Raw genomic sequence first — 16545 nt, 5'->3', positions numbered from 1 at the left:
AATACTCTTTAATTCTGCTGTAGAAAGCTTTTAAATCGTATGAAGGAAAAGTTTTGTTAATCAAAAATCTTCAGCATCTGCATATTCCCAGGTACTAGCATTTCTCAACTTGTGTTTATGGAAAGTTAATGGATGTTCAGCAAAATAATAGGTATTTTTCTTATTCCAGGTGTCTCTCAATCTTTAAAATGCAGGTTGTAAATATTGAAAAGGATAGTATACTATACATGGTTTTACCAAAATTAACATGAAATCTCCCCTTTTTTCAATACTAAAATGATATATAAAACATTAACACATTTATTTGTAATACTGTTGTGCATTTTAAAATACTTCAGCTCTCAATTTTTGGTTCTGTTTCAGGTTGAATCATGTAGCTGCTGGTCTTGTTTCACCAAGTCTGAAATCAGATACCTCTAGTAAAGAAATAGAGGAAGCCATGAAGAGAGTACGAGAAGCACAGTCCCTAATTTCTGCTGCTATAGAACCAGGTAAAATATGTTAGGCAGTTGTGTTGAATTTTAAACTACAGGATTATTGACGAAAATGATTATTGCATAAGTTTGGGAATATGTTGAGTAATACTATAATCATTTTTTAATTTTCCAAATTCTGATAAAAGAGCATGTAGTAGAGTAATCCTGGGTCAGGGGAGGGAACGGTCACCTGGACATAATTTAAAATCTGGAGATACTTAATTTTTGTGCTGGTACCAACTGCATCTCTAGCGGGTAGAGGATCAGGATGTAGCTAAACATCCTACAAGGCACTCTACCCCATCCCTCAATGATGCATTCCTTAATAGTAGTGCCTGGATTTATGTTTGCCTATATTGGGATAGCCTAATTGATTTCAGTCTTTTATTTGACCTAGAGAACCTACTAAAGATACTTCTGTTACAACATTTGTTTAAAGAAAAGCAAATACCTAAAAATAGTGCCTTATTCTTTGCAGATTGTCTTTTTGAGATGAAATGAATCATTATCCTATTGTCTGCCTGTATAGATTGGATGTTTGGTCCTGGATTATTTTTTCCCCCATTAAATAATGTTTTACTAATTTTTCACTCCTATTTCTTAATAAATGGGAAGGTTTTAGATATGTATAGTATTAGGAAGATAATTATAACATTGGAAAAATTAATTCTAAGTGCTTTGTGTCTGTTATTTAATCAAGAGAATTAATTAGTCCAAGGCCACAAAGCAAGCAGTAGGAGCTTTAGATACACAACTGGATGTATGTGACCCCAAAGCTAGAACACCATGCTGTAACTTTTTGTTTTCATTGAAAACTAATAACTGGAAATACTAAAAGTGTTTTATTTATGAATTCCTCTCTCCCCAAGATTTTTGTTAATTTATTATTAATATTGACATTTGCAATAAATTGACTCCTATTAATGAAATGATCTAAATGTGAAAGAAGAACTCAATCTCTCTTTGATTATAGTCATGTTTGAAGAATGCAATGTCTTTATTTCTCTTAAGTCCCAAGTTAAAGGAATTGCTTTTGTATTATTTAAAAACTAAGAAATGGGAGTCAAATCATCTAGATCTGTCTCCTAACTTACACAATTGAAAATTGGAGAGGAAGAAGGAGGTTCAGACAGATTAAGAAAGAGAGCTAGCTTACTAAAACCCAGTTCTGTCAGAGTATAGTGAGAACAGTGAATGAGTCATGACTTTGTAGAATTGAAGGCCAAATATTGAGCCTGTTTATCGACCACTTTAACATAGACAGGAATTTATTTTAGCAGAGGAGCATAGACTTAAGTGGTAAAGAAGGAACATTTTAATGAATTTAAAATGTCTATATTTCTGTTTATTATAAATCTATTAAATGTATTTATCTTACAGTTAAGTGCTGATTGGGGAAATGTTATTAATACATAACACATGAAAATAAAGTTTTAAACTGGATAAATTATAGCTGTATTTGGGAAAGTAGAACCTAGGAATGGAAAAGGGGACTCCTCATTTAGAAACCTATAAAGAATGAGAAGGATAATCCTTTTCATAGATTGTTTATGGACAGTACATCACAGCCTTCCAAGTCTGGTACAGATGAAAGAGTCAGAGGAACCTTTGGTTAGTTGAAAATCAGATGTCTAATTTGGATCTACTGAAAGTCTAGAAAAAAGGATCATAAACCATTTAAGGATGTTATATAAAATCTGAAAATTAAGATAATATTTCTTAGAATAACTCCTGAATGGGCATAATCTATTTGATGATTTCTAAGTCCAGGTTCCTTTTTTTTAAAATCCAGATAAGAAAGAAGAAAAACGAAGGCACTCAAGGTCAAGATCACGTTCTAGGAGGAGGAGGACTCCCTCATCTTCTAGGCACAGGTTAGGTTGATTGTTGTTGGTAGTTAATTGTACCTTAGACAAAGATAATTTCTGTATCTCACATCCTTCTTGTCATCTGTTAACCTACTTAGCTCTTGATTAAAGTGTGTTTTAGTAACTGTTGCCGTTAGCAGAGTGTGTGAATTCACATGTATATACATGGAGAAAAGGTATGGGCGGATAAATAGACGATCGGTACTTTAAAGCTCCAAAATCCAGGGGTGGGAGGAAGGCACTGGGACTGGAGCACTAAACTGAGTTAGTACTATGGAAGAACACTAGACTGGAAAATTTCGACCTGAATTCTAGTTCTGACTTTTCACAGACCTTTGAGACTTTTAAGTTGAAAGGTCATCACGCAACCTGCAGCTTACCCATCTAATGCATGAATATTTGTAATGACGACTTGCTGTTCTTTTGGTAATATCACACACATCTCATCTGAAAACCCTTTTAAGTATTAGGAATCTGTTATGTTCACAGTGGTGGATTCAAGTGTTCTAAAATTTACTTTTCTCTTGAAAACTCAGATCTTATCATGGGCAACAAGTTTGTTTTTCTTGAGATGATAGGCTTCGTGCATTTTTTCAAGAAAATGTCTGCCAATACCATAGTCTGAACAACCATGGTTTGTCATACTTGTTTTGTCAGATAAAGATGTTATTTCATGGGAAAGCAGTTTGTTAAGCTCACAACTCAATTACACAATTGTGTTCCTTAATAACAACAGTCATTGAACTTTATATGAGGAGTGTTTTATGCATTCATTGCACAGAACATTGCTCGAGGGACTAGACTTAATATTTACTACTCAGTAATACCATGTTAGTAGCATTCAAAGAACCAGATTTAATAAAATTAATAGTCTTTATTGCTTCATCAAAGACCTCTTTAGTGAAAATGGCATTTTTTTGTTTTTTTTGTTTTTTTCTTTTACTGCAGTGCATACTGCAAATGCCAGTGAAGACTACAGGTGACTACTAGGGCAGTTTAGTTCCTGCTACCTTGATTTGTGCTAAGAAGATGTTAACCCTTTCACAGTACCATTGCTTTTGCACTATTAATTCAAATGTCAACACAGTGGAAAGGGCAAATAATATCTTGGTTTTTTGAAAATAATTTTGACCTATGGACCTCGTGACATTGTCAAGTCATTTCATAGTCATTTCATTAGGTCATTTCATTGGTCCACTTGGCTGCTATAATAGAATACCATAGGCTCGGTGGCTTACAAGCAACAGAAATTAATTTCTCACAGGTCTGGAGGCTGGGAAATCCAAGGTCGAGGTCTTGGCAAATTAGGTGTTTAGTGAGGACCCTTATTTATAAGTCTTTTCACTATATCCTCACATGGAATGGGTGAGGGATTTAGATCTCTTTCATAACTTCATTAATCCCAATGAAAGCTGCAGTCACATGACCTAATTACCTGAGAAATTCTAGGTGTTAGAAAGTATTGATTTCTAGGATGTCAAAGATGTTTTAAGGGCACCTGGGTGGCTCAGTCAGTTGAGCATCTGACTTTAGGTTTTGGCTCACGTCATGATCTCAGGGTTGTGGATTTAAGCCCTGTATCAGGCTGCAGGGTCTGCTTGAGATTCTCTCCCCCCCCCCCCCCCCGCCCCCAGTTGCTCTCGCTCTCTAAGATAATAAAAACCTTTAAAAAAAAAAAAAAAGGTTGTTTTACAGCAACGGATAGGAAATTACCCCCACTTATTGATGGTTAACCCATATGTCTGAATCATTTGTCTGATGCTAAGTGAAACAGTCATAGAGCTAGTCTTTCTACCTTTATATATGTGTATTGGCTTTCTTTTGCTATTAGGCGGTCAAGAAGCAGATCAAGAAGGAGATCACATTCTAAGTCAAGGAGTAGGCGACGATCCAAAAGTCCAAGACGGAGAAGATCTCATTCCAGAGAGAGAGGTAGAAGATCAAGGAGCACATCAAAAACCAGGTACAGTAGACCATTGACATTGGGTGGGAAGACAAATTTTAAGAGTTGCCAAGACCCTAAATATGGGCTACTTAAGGACAAAAGAGCTGGAGAAAGGAGATAGGGCTAGATTGGAGAAGAAACTATTTAAAGTTTGAAGAGGCTGACATTTGTTTTCTTGGGCTCCTTTGTAAACTTAAGGTTTCTCCTTATAGCTGAAAACAGAGATACGATTTCTTTGTAGTAAAATTTCTTACCTGTCCTACTACATTCTTTCATTTCATTCTTACCTCTCAGCCCTGCTAAGGATGTAGTGCTACCAGCATTCCTTATGGTATGCTGAAGAGTTTATGGCAGGCAACCATGCCTTAATTCACCTTTATAAATCCCATTATCAGCACCTTATAAACATTAAGAATTACTATATGGCAAACACTGAACCATACTTAGCCTCCTGTCCCATGATTTGGAATGAGTAGAAGGTTAAAGTTAAGGATTCACTAAACAAACATTGTTACCTTAACATTGTATTTTGACTTAAACATGCATTCATTCAGTAGTCAGTCTTTTTCATATAGGGCCAAACCCTTTTAAATAATATGTAGTCTTTTTTTTTTTTTTAAGATTTTATTTATTTGACAGAGAGGGACACAGCGAGAGAGGGAACACAAGCAGGAGGAGTGGGAGAGGGAGAAGCAGGCTTCCTGCAGAGCAGGGAGCCTGATGCGGGGCTCGATCCCAGGACCCTGGGATCGTGACCTGAGCCAAAGGCAGACGCTTAATGACTGAGCCACCCAGGCGCCCCTAATAGGTAGTTTTGAGTAACATTTACCAAGTCATTGTTTTTTCACTTGAACCACCTTTACAGTGGCAAGAGAACTATCACTTTTAAAAAGTGCCTAGATTTTTATTATATTTTCTCATTTATAGTTGTCACACGCATAGTTTCACAATGCTTATTTTTTTTTTAGCAACTGTCCTTTTCTCTTTCTAAAATATTTGCCTAATTTTCTAGAAGCAGACCTTTTATACTATCCATTATGCGTTTGTATGTTTAACTATGTAATTAAAATAACAAGGACAGCTGGAGTCCGAAACAGTTTATTCTCAGTGAACATCTAGCTCAGCTGGGAACAAAGGTTTGGGGGTAGCTTTACTGAGTATTCAGCCTATAATGAGGCTTTCAGTTACTATATTTTATAGGGTGAGTCATCTTAATCCAGTCAGTCAAACAAGCTTGCATAATGAAATGAATATCATACAAAGAGAAATTGGGCATTCTTTCCCTCAAGGAACTTTTTTTTTATACAAGAGGGGTTAATGTAATTACCAAGTAAGGGTCATTGCTAGTAGTATTGAAGATAATTGAGAAGTGACTGAGTATTAAATTCTGATAGATTTGACTGCACTTAAGAGCATGGTTTCAGGTAGAGAATGTTGTTTACAAAATTAGCATAAATTCTTGGAATGGCAAGTATTTTGGTATTTGGGGGGGGGCTAGGAAATAAGGTCAGAAAGTGTAAGGAGGCAGGTGACACACAGGACGCTGTGTTGTTCCCACTAAGGAGTTTGTACCTGATCCAGGAAGCAATGGCAAGAGATGGAAAAGTTATGGAACGGGGAGTTACTCTTTTCAAATTTGTATTTTGAAAAGATTTCTGAATTTGTGGAAACATGACTGAGTCTCCTTGAGGGACTGTTACTGTAATCAAAAATTAGAACTATAGAGGGGTGCCTGGGTGGCTCAGTCGTTAAGCGACTGCCTTTGGCTCAGGTCATGATCCTGGAGTCCCAGAATTGAGTCCTGCATTGGGCTCCCTGCTCAGCAAGGAGTCTGCTTCTCCCTCTGACTCTCCCCCGCTCATGCTCTCTCTGTCATTCTCTCTCTCTCTCAAATAAATAAATCAATCTTTAAAATAAAAAAGGATAGAATTAGATCTCATTGTGCTTTTGTTTTTATTTGTAGTTGCTGTATTTCTTCTAATGCATTCATAAATTGTGTTCATTTTTTAGAGACAAAAAGAAAGAAGACAAAGAAAAGAAACGTTCCAAAACACCACCAAAAAGTTACAGCACAGCCAGACGTTCCAGAAGTGCAAGCAGGTAAGGTGGCATTATGAGTTCTTGGCACTTTTTATAACTTTGCAAGAATATCAATAGGCCTTGAGCATTAAATGTTTTCCAGTACATAGGTACATACTTCAGTGTTGAAGTTTTTTAAAAGCAATTTGGAAGAATAAAGTTCTTTTTACTTAATATTTTATGGTGTTATATTTGAAATGACATGGAATTCAACAGAGGTCAGTTTTTGTTTGCCATATACATTTCACATCCTGATTTGGTTGGTTTGTTAAGTTTTAGTGGCTAATGTATGCTGAATTACTGCATTAAATTCATTTTATTATAGTAAGTCATATTTAAAATATCCACATATATAGTCATTTATTGATAAAATGAGAGGCCATGTAAGTTCTAATTTGTGTCATTCTTAGACTAGTAATTGTGTCTTTAATCTGCCATAGTGAAAATTCAGTGTTGCAACTTTACTCCATAGAAAATACATTTTTCACTCTTAATGTGGAATTCATATGCTAGTAGTAAGGATGGCTACTTCCATTTTCTTCCAATCTCATTTAGACATGTCTTGCTGCAGTATTCTTTAATCTTGATGTTCAGATTCACTAGGAGGCTCACACTATATATAAAAAATAATACAGTAGATGAAAGACCTAAATATAAAAGCTAAAACTAAAACCTGCTAGAAGACGACATAGAATTGAATCTTCATGGCCTTGAATTTGGCAGTGGTTTCCTAAATGACACCAAAAGCATAAGCAACACAAGAGAAATAGATAAATTGGAGATCATCAGTACTAGAGACATGTGTTTCAAAGAACACTGTCAAGAAAGTAAAGATAATCCGGAGTGCTAGAAGGTATTTGCAAATTATATATAAGCTAGTAAGGAACTTGTTATCTAAAACATAGGAAGAATCATAGATTACCAAGTATAAAAATGGGCAAAGAATCTGAATTGACATTTCATTAAAGATACGCAAGTATCCAATAAGCTCATGAAAAGATGTTAGCATTAGTCATGAAGGAAATGCAAATCAGAACCACTTCATACCCACTAGGATGGTTATATTAAAAAAAAAAAAAAGATGATAACTAGTGGTTGGTGAGGATGTGGAGAAATTGGAACTCTGTACGTTGCTGGTATTAATGTAAAATGGGGACAGATACTTTGGAAAACCGTTTGGCAGTTCCTTAAAAAGTTAGAATTTCTTGGGGCGCCTGGGTGGCTCAGTTGTTGAGCATCTGCCTTTGGCTCAGGTCATGATCCCAGCGTCTGGGATTGAGCCCCGCATCGGGCTTCCTGCTCGGCGGGAGGCCTGCTTCTCCCTCTCCCAGTCCCCCTGCTTGTGTTTCCTCTCTCGCTGTGTCTCTCTCTGTCAAATAAATAAAATCTTAAAAAAAAAAAAAAGAATTTCTTGACACGGCAGTCTCACTCCTAGGGGTATACCCAAGAGAAGTGAAAACATAATGTCCACACAAAAACTTCTACACGAATGTTCATAGCAACATTGTCAGGATAATCTAAAAGTCAACCCAAATGTCTATTAACTAACATGGGTAAACAAAATGGTATATTCGTACAGTGGAATATTACTCAGCAGTAAAAGGAAATAAAGTGTACTGACAGATGCTGTAATATGGATGAGCCTTGAAAACGTTGCGACAGATGAAAGCCAGACCACATATTGTATGATGCCATTTATATGAAATGTCCAGAATAGGTAAATCTATAAAGACAAAATAGATCAGTGGTTGCTGTGAATAGCTAAAGGGTCTGCGTTTCTTATCAGGGTGATAGTTTCTTAAAGGTAAAAAAATAAAACAGGGGCGCCTGGGTGGCTCAGTCGTTAAGCGTCTGCCTTCGGCTCAGGTCATGATCCCAGGGTCCTGGGATCAAGCCCCGCATCGGGCTCCCTGCTCTGCAGGAAGCCTGCTTCTCCCTCTCCCACTCCCCCTGCTTGTGTTCCCTCTCTCACTGTGTCTCTCCCTGTCAAATAAATAAAATCTTAAAAAAAAAATATATATATATATATATAAACAAAACAAAACTAGATGTGAGTGCTTAAGGAAATGTCAAGCCAGGTCTACAGAATATATAGGTAGCAAAGGGGCATAAAAGATGGGATGAGCAGCGTATATTTTCTTACCTTGAAAACTAGAGGCATTTTTTTTTTTACTATTGCTTTACTTAATGTACTTACTTATAAGTACCTTACCCTACTTAATTATTGGATTATCTTAAGTTAAGGCATATTCTTTTAAGTTTTTGTTATATACTTGCTGTGTTTGCAGTTGTGCTCCGGTGTATACAGGGACACCGAAATCTAAAACATCTCTTTCATCTAGGGTATCTCGAGTTTTGGTTACACAGAGCAGTAGCAAAAAGTATGCGGTGTACAAACTTGATAAACAATATTTGATGAATGAAAAGTTGTGTGTAATGTTTCTGGCAGGGGAGGTCAGGGAGGTCACAGAGGGCTGTTAAAGAGTTAAAAAGTTTTTTTGGTTTTTTTTACATCTTTTTTTTCTTTAACTTTTTTTGATTATGTTAATCACCATACATCATTAGTTTTTGATGTAGTGTTCCATGATTCATTATTTGCGTATAACACCCAGTGCTCCATTCAGTACGTGCCCTCTTTAATACCCATCACCAGGCTAACCCACCCCCCGACCCCTCCCCTCTAGAACCCTCAGTTTGTTTTTCAGAGTCCATCGTCTCTCATGGTTCGTCTACCCCTCCGATTTCCCCCCCTTCATTTTTCCCTTCCTACTATCTTTTTTTTTTTTTTTAACATATAATGTATTATTTGTTTCAGGGGTACAGGTCTGTGATTCAACAGTCTTACACAATTCACAGCACTCACCATAGCACATACCCTCCCCAATGTCTTATTACCCAGCCACCCCATTCAACCAACTGAAAGTGTGGGGTTTTATTTTTGATTATTTTCTTTGTGCCTAAATTGTAATAATGGTCATTTTGCAAGCCTTAAAATGAGAATAGTGACAGAAGCAGAATATTTAAAAAAAAAGAAAATGCCGCAGTTTTAGAGAGCGGAAGGCTATATGCATCTTAAAACTAATTTTTCAAAGCAGGGTTGAGGGGAACATCATTTGTTGCGATATAGGGAGTCAGTCCGATCTCTGTTACTACCAACTCTACTTCTTGAATTTTACCTAACAAAAGTAATTTTTTGGGGTTTTTTTTTTAGCAGTTGATTTTCATATCATGGCACCTGTTCTGGCCACTGAATTTTTGAATTTAAAACTGAGTTCTGAAATAGTTTACTTCAGACTGTTTTTCCTTCCTGAATGAGAACTTTAGTCTTTTTTTTTTTTTTTTTTTTTTTTTTTAAGATTTTATTTATTTATTCATTTGAGAGCGAGAGCACAAGCAGGAGGAAGGGCAGAGGGAGTGGGAGAAGCAGGGAGCCCGACACAGGGCTCGATCCCAGGACCCTGGGATCATGACCTGAGCTGAAGGCAGACGCTTAACTGACTGAGCCACCCAGGCTCCCCAGAACGTTTGTCTTTAAGAATTGACACAAGTTAGGGTTTTCTTGAGGGCATGAAAGTAAAAGCATACAGTTTGTTAAAAAATTATTCGTTTGATTCTTCAGCTCAAAACAGTATATGAAAATGGGTCTTTCAGGGGCACCTGGCTGGCTTAGTCAGAAGAGCAGGCAACTCTTGATCTCAGGGTTGTAAGTTCAAGCCCCACATTGGGTGTAGAGATTATTTAAAAATCAAGTCTTTTAAACAAAAAAGAAAATGGATTTTTAATTATCAGATCCTTTTGTAGGAGTTCCTAGTGGAGCTCCTTTAATAGACACATCTGCTGTGATGTGTCTGCATTTTTTAGATAATACTGTAATTTAAAATCTAGTTTGCACATTTATGGTTCTAGAGAGAGACGACGACGACGAAGTAGGAGTGGCACAAGATCTCCTAAAAAGCCTAGGTCACCTAAAAGAAAATTGTCCCGCTCACCGTCTCCTAGGAGGTAAGAATGTTAGTGCTATGGATCTGTACTTTCTACATTTCAGAAGCTGTCAGTTTTTATTTTAAAAACTCTCCTAGACTTTTTCTTCCTTTTCAAGAATTAAAGTGCTTAAGAACATGCTGATACGTTCCCTTTCTGCTTGAGACTGTGTTATTATAAAAAGTGTTTAGACCTAAACTGTCTACAGTTTAGACTGTAACTGGTTATGAATAACCAGTTTCAGTCTTCTTGCCTGTATCACTAATGCACAACTTGTATCTAGCGTTTTGAAATGGGTGTTTGTTGTTCTTCATGTCATGCAAACTTGGGTCAAGCTCACCATCTGAACAAGTTTAAACTTACTGCTACACTTAAGGGTGAAACTTCTTGACTGGTTCCTTTAAAGCCTTTTTTTTTTTTTTTGAGAATATTTTACTGTCATCCTAGACATAAAAAGGAGAAAAAGAAAGATAAAGATAAAGAAAGAAGCAGAGATGAAAGAGAACGATCAACAAGCAAGAAGAAGAAAAGTAAAGATAAGGAAAAGGATCGGGAAAGAAAATCAGAGAGTGATAAAGATGTAAAAGTATGTTTACAAACTAATTTACTTTGATCTTTGGGGTAGTGCTGGTAATTTTAAGTAGTGATTTTTCTGGGAAGACGTTTACTTTTTTTATTCTCCTTGGCAAAGCAGGTTACACGGGATTACGATGAAGAGGAACAAGGGTATGACAGCGAGAAAGAGAAAAAGGAGGAGAAGAAGCCAACAGAACCAAGTTCCCCTAAAACAAAAGAATGCTCTGTGGAAAAGGGAACTGGTGATTCACTAAGAGAATCCAAAGTGAATGGGGATGATCATCATGAAGAGGACATGGATATGAGTGACTGAATATTGCCTCCATGGGGATCCAACTGTATACATGCATCAGTGTCATTCCTTTGTGTGATTTCTTAATGCTGTATTCGTTCATCTCAAACCTAGATGTATACAGCTCTTGAGTTATAAATGGTTATAAAGCTCCTGATATTGATATTAATTATTTACATCCAAAAGCTTTTAGAAAATGATACATGAGTAACCAAGTCTTGACATGGTGAAATCTGATTGAGTAACCAAGCAGTTTTACTATTCTGGTGCTGCTTCATAACAAAAATGAAAAGCTGCATGCATCTACAGCAGGCATGGATTGTTTATGTTGTATGATCTCCTTTATTAAGTAAGTTCACTTATAGTATTTCTAGAATTTGATTCATTGCCGTAATAGAGCCATGTAGGGAATGCACTGATTGCATGTTAATTGTGGCAGGAATATCCTAAATGTCATTAAAATCCTCCAACATGATGGATCTACTTATGGTCTTGTTTGTTGACATGACAGATTAACATTCTTATAGTTATATCTGAAAATGAACATTTGAAATAGATAATCCTTTAAGCCTTGTGGCTAAATTTTTGTGGCTTTTGTTTAACTTTGAAAGGTTATATATGCACTAACCTTTTTTGATGGCTGATTAGGCTTTAATTACAGAAACAAGATTTCAAATGAAACTGTCTTTGGCAGTGAGTAAATAGCATATTTTGAAGTAGAGTTGTATACTTTTTCATAAGGTGTTTGGGAATTTTTTTTCCTGAAATAATTTATTCCACATCTACATCAGTGAAAGCTTCTGCCTATCCTGAGTCCCATCTGTAAAAGAAAGTTATCTCTTGTCCTGATTTTCAATTTTCCACTCTTTTATTAATTTGTTTTAATCTCAGTGTTGGAAAAAGGGGGTAGTGCATTTTAAATTGACCTTCATATGCTTTTAAAATAAGACAAATCTACTTGATAATGTACTTTTTATTTGATCTCAAGTTGTATAAAACCAATAAATTTGTGTTACTGTTACTGCAGTAGTAATCTTATGCACACAGTGATTCCATGTTAAATGCAAAGTAGTTAGGCAACTGTTTTCTTAGTTACAGGAGTTTCAAGCTTCACTTTTGTGCAGTATAAACAAAAGTAGGCTTCAGTCTGTGCCATGTTGATGTACAGTTTCTGAAATTGTTTTACAAGACTTTGATAATAAAACCCTGAAACTTATGTTCATGTTCCTGTAAAACTGTATTTGTATTTATTTACACTATTGAATGTATGACATTTACCTCATTCATTTTACAAATCAAGATCTTTCCCCCTTTGAATCCACATACTTAAATATAGTAATAAGATGAAATCCCTCACTGTAGCGATTAGTTGCCATCAGAATTGTCAAAGTTGGCTTTATTTCTATCAAAAGCAGTTTTAGTGTAATTTTATTTCTCATATTCTGGGTATAGGAATTGGGTTGAGTAAAGCAGTGAACTTTAGGATAAATGATCCCACCTATATCTAGTAAATTAATATTTTCAGTGAAATATAAATATTTGCCTTTTCTGGAATAGTGTAGAAACTGTCCATGGTATGTATCTACTGTACAGTACTAAATAGTATATTTATTCATTTATGAAATACTCGAGTAGTGTTGAGTGGCTGGCATTATGGGGAAAATGAGACTTGGAATTGTAGGTTTTATGCAAGTTTGAGTATAATTTTTTTTAACTTTTAAAAATTGAAATGCCATATAGAAAAGCATTGTTTTTACAGTTTGTAGTAACTTTTTAAAGATTTTATCAAAAGGAATTTTGTCTATAGTGAGTAAGAAGTTCTAGTAATAGTCCTCTATTAATCATTGCATTTTTTTAAACACAAAATTGAACACAAATGACATTTGTTTAAACTTTCAAAAACTTTTTTGGTAGATAAAGGTTGAACCATATGACACTGCCGTTTTTGTAAGTGAAAAAACTAGTAAAAATATTGGCAGTTTCACATGGTTAAGCCTAGTATTAAAACCTATTCCCTCACTTGTAATCTCTGCATACAAATATACTAACTTTCCAAAAGCAGTTAAATTTTTGGCTTTAAAATGTCACTGACTTAGTATGTTAACAGCAAAGGGAATCCACGCTTAGGTTATTTTTCAGTGAACATTTTATGCACAAAGGTAGGGTTGCACTGGGACACAAGCCTTTAACACATAATCAGTTAAAATTAAGTGAATACTGCCTCCACACTTGAGTTTTGTTCTGTATTTGGTAGTAAAAATGATTAAAAAATAAAAGTGGTTTTGTTAGAAAAATGTTTGTCCTATTTATTTACTTAAATTCTTCAGTAAATGAGAAGTAGTAGGCTGTATGAGAGTCTGATCATGAATTTTGGCTTCATTTACAGGTGGGAGACCTGTTTCTTACCTTCATTTTCCTATCTAAAATGGGAGTAGTATCTACCTTGCCATGTGTTTTGGTAGTTAGAAAAAAAAAAAAAAAAAACGTAGCCCTGTATGCCCGGCTCAGTAAATGGTACCTGTCATTTGATTATGGAGCTTTTCAAAGCTATACATTAGTTTGGGGAAATGTTTTAGCAGAAGCTCTAAAATTGTGTGCAGATACGGCTTTGAGAAGGTATGTTTCCCTTTTTGTGAAGGTGGGTTTTGGGTAAGCTTCCTGCTAGTGATTATATATTATGTGGAACATAGGAAAAGGTTACGTGCTTGGGGGAAAGAGAATCAAACTGGACTTCCACCAGAACAGTAAAAATTTTCTTTAGCCTTGGTGTTGCGTCTTAGAATTGAGTAAGGTTCTGTTGGTATCAGCAGGACACGCCAACTTCTCTAGCAAAACTACCGATTTCTCCAGTTGGGCACCAGATTTATACTTAGGGGGCCATGCTGTTTGAAGATTGGTAGACCTCTTTCAAACTGGAATTGAAATTCTGTTGCTTTTGTCTCAAATCTAAGCTAATGAATCTCATCCCTGTTCTATATAAAATACTTCCCTGTAATCAATTAATTTGTGTTTATTTTAGCTAAATATGGATGTGGTAGAAATGCTACTGGTACTTTCAAGAGCATCCAGAATATGTCTGTTATTAAGGCTTTATTATCAGAAGCAGCTTTCTAAATGAGACTAATCTGGAGTTGTAGATAAATTTTGAGTCTGCTTTAGTTTAATTTTTGTTGCCATTTTCATTTTATAATGTCAAAGTCTATGTGCAGGGGCGCCTGGGTGGCTCAGTTGGTTGGGTGACTGCCTTCAGCTCGGGTCATGATCCTGGAGTCCCGGATCAGGCTCCCTGCTCAGCGGGGAGTGCTGCTTCCTCTGACCCTCCCCCCTCTCATGCTCTCTCTATCTCATTCTCTCAAATAAATAAATGAAATCTTTAAAAAAAAAAAGTCCATGTGCAATGCATTCAGACATTCTTTAGCAAAATAACTCAAGTGTGAACCATGCTAATTTACCAGTGGGAATATTCGTAAGAATATACAAAGTGTATAGTAGATGTAACTGGTAATCAAAGAATTCACAGAGAAATGATCTGACAGAACTAATTCATTTCTAATGTTGTCCTTACAGAAATCAGGGAAGTGACATGTTCCCATTCTTTTCAAAAGTATCACCATGTAAGGGTTTTTCTCCCCCAGTGCACTGTCGCTAAAATGAGTATCATGTCTTTTTTTTAAAAAGCTAGTTAGCTAATGTATGATTTGTGCATAGAAATTAAAGGTCTAGGGTCATGAATGTTCCAAATGATGTTTAATAATCACATTTCAGTTACCTCAAGATACAATTTTATTGATATACCAAATGTAAAAACTGCCTCTTCATTTACTGCGAAAAAGTTAAAATTTGCTTAAATATCAAGTTTTGGTAGACAAGCATCGTGTAGGTTAAGAATTTCTTAAAAGTGTTCAAAGGAGCAGAAATCACTAGAAACAACCTGTATTACAGAGGTTTGACCTTAATTGTGAGGGCTGGATAAGTAGTCTGTTGTCTTTGTATCTGATGCTGGAGATTAAAGCCCACAGGCAGTCTATAAGGGAAGGTGGGTAGATGAAAGAGTAAGAATAAGATGGAACCACAAACAAGAGCCAGAGCCTACATGGATGGACTGAAACTTGAGTCAGGTCTTGTTTTCTTCTGACCTTGGTGGCAGGGGTGTCCTAAGGAAGCCAGGACCCTTCGTCGTGAAGGTGAAGACACACTGGCCCATTAGTCTGAGAAGCTGAGGGAGGATCTAGGGGAAGGCGAGGCAGTTGTAGGCCCTGCTACCGCCTCATCATCCCAAAGGGGCCCGCGAAGAAGCCAGCCACCAGCCACAGTGTGTATAAACTACAAAATTTCTGCTTCCCTTCTGCCCTCCAAAATTCCTGCACCACCCACATGCATTATTTCAGACACCTCAGCCAGTCATTGTTGGGCACCCTTGGTGACTAAGAACTCTATGGGAGGTACAGATAATATAAGTGGTGGGTTTATTTTTTTGTTTTTATATTACACAAAGTTTCTACTAGTCATTTTCACCTGCAAAACACAAATTCAGGAATGATTGTCAAGTGCCTTCCTTTAAAACCCTTAGGAGATTTTGCTTTGGTATTTATTAGGTGCTGTGGCAAATGTGAAATTCTAATTCTGTGTACCATAGGTGCCATTGTGGCTGAAAGTACTATTCCAAACTGAGCTATAAACGTTTTAAAAGTTCATCATTGGGTACTATTAAGGATGGTCACATGATCTGAAAAATGTTAATATGTTAATACTTGAGATGGTGGCCAAGGACACCTATTGCCCCAGATTTCTGACATAAAATGCTTTGCAACAAGGGTAGTTTTTGCTAATTGGTAGTATACAAATGATGGGCTTTTTAGCAAGTTTAATTTTGCGGTCTTTACAAGTGATTTACACTTCCCGTGCAATTATCTCGGGCGAGTTTCACTGTCAGTCATCTTTGAAAAATCCCATAGTTTCAAGTATAGCAACTTTGGTAAGGATGCATTTTGTTAATTTTGCAAAACATGGTTAAGGTACCTTTTAAAAGAGTTAACAGTAGAGACATATTGTGCTCCATGCTAATCAATAATTCTCACTCAATTTTAAAGACTAGAATGCTAGTAGCAGGACTTGAAATTCACCTAGTTTTCTACCACAAATTTTTCTCAAATGTTTGCAAATAAAAACAAATGAGCAGCAGAAAGCACTCCTTAACTCAGTATATCCTGAAAATATTTACTCCCCTTTTGTGGACTCGAAACAGGATATTTGTCTGCCGTAGAATTAGTGAAAACTGGGGAGAAGGCTCACTAAATAATCATTTACCATCATCCCCGCAGGTGTGAA

At 36.2% G+C, this 16545-nt stretch overlaps 1 protein-coding gene across 9 annotated transcripts in view; it reads left to right on the top strand.

The window, feature by feature from the left end:
* SRSF11 (serine and arginine rich splicing factor 11) overlaps positions 1-12433 on the top strand; it is a 40539-nt gene extending 28106 nt beyond the window's left edge. For 3 of the 9 annotated variants that reach the window (XM_036116883.2, XM_036116884.2, XM_036116891.2), the window contains exons 7-13: positions 364-491; positions 2269-2350; positions 4176-4307; positions 6300-6389; positions 10254-10370; positions 10776-10935; positions 11041-12433. In XM_036116883.2, the coding sequence (XP_035972776.1) occupies positions 364-491; positions 2269-2350; positions 4176-4307; positions 6300-6389; positions 10254-10370; positions 10776-10935; positions 11041-11238 (907 nt within the window). In that variant the 3' untranslated portion in view covers positions 11239-12433. The remainder of the gene's footprint in view (positions 1-363; positions 492-2268; positions 2351-4175; positions 4308-6299; positions 6390-10253; positions 10371-10775; positions 10936-11040) is intronic. The other 6 variants (XM_078072917.1, XM_078072920.1, XM_078072922.1 and 3 more) reach the window with 6 other exon arrangements.
* The last annotated feature ends 4112 nt before the right edge of the window (positions 12434-16545 follow it).

Source organism: Halichoerus grypus, chromosome 5 (genome assembly GCF_964656455.1).
Source record: "Halichoerus grypus chromosome 5, mHalGry1.hap1.1, whole genome shotgun sequence".
In the NCBI taxonomy this organism is placed as follows: domain Eukaryota; kingdom Metazoa; phylum Chordata; class Mammalia; order Carnivora; family Phocidae; genus Halichoerus; species Halichoerus grypus.
This window is presented reverse-complemented; position numbering and strand designations above follow the sequence as displayed.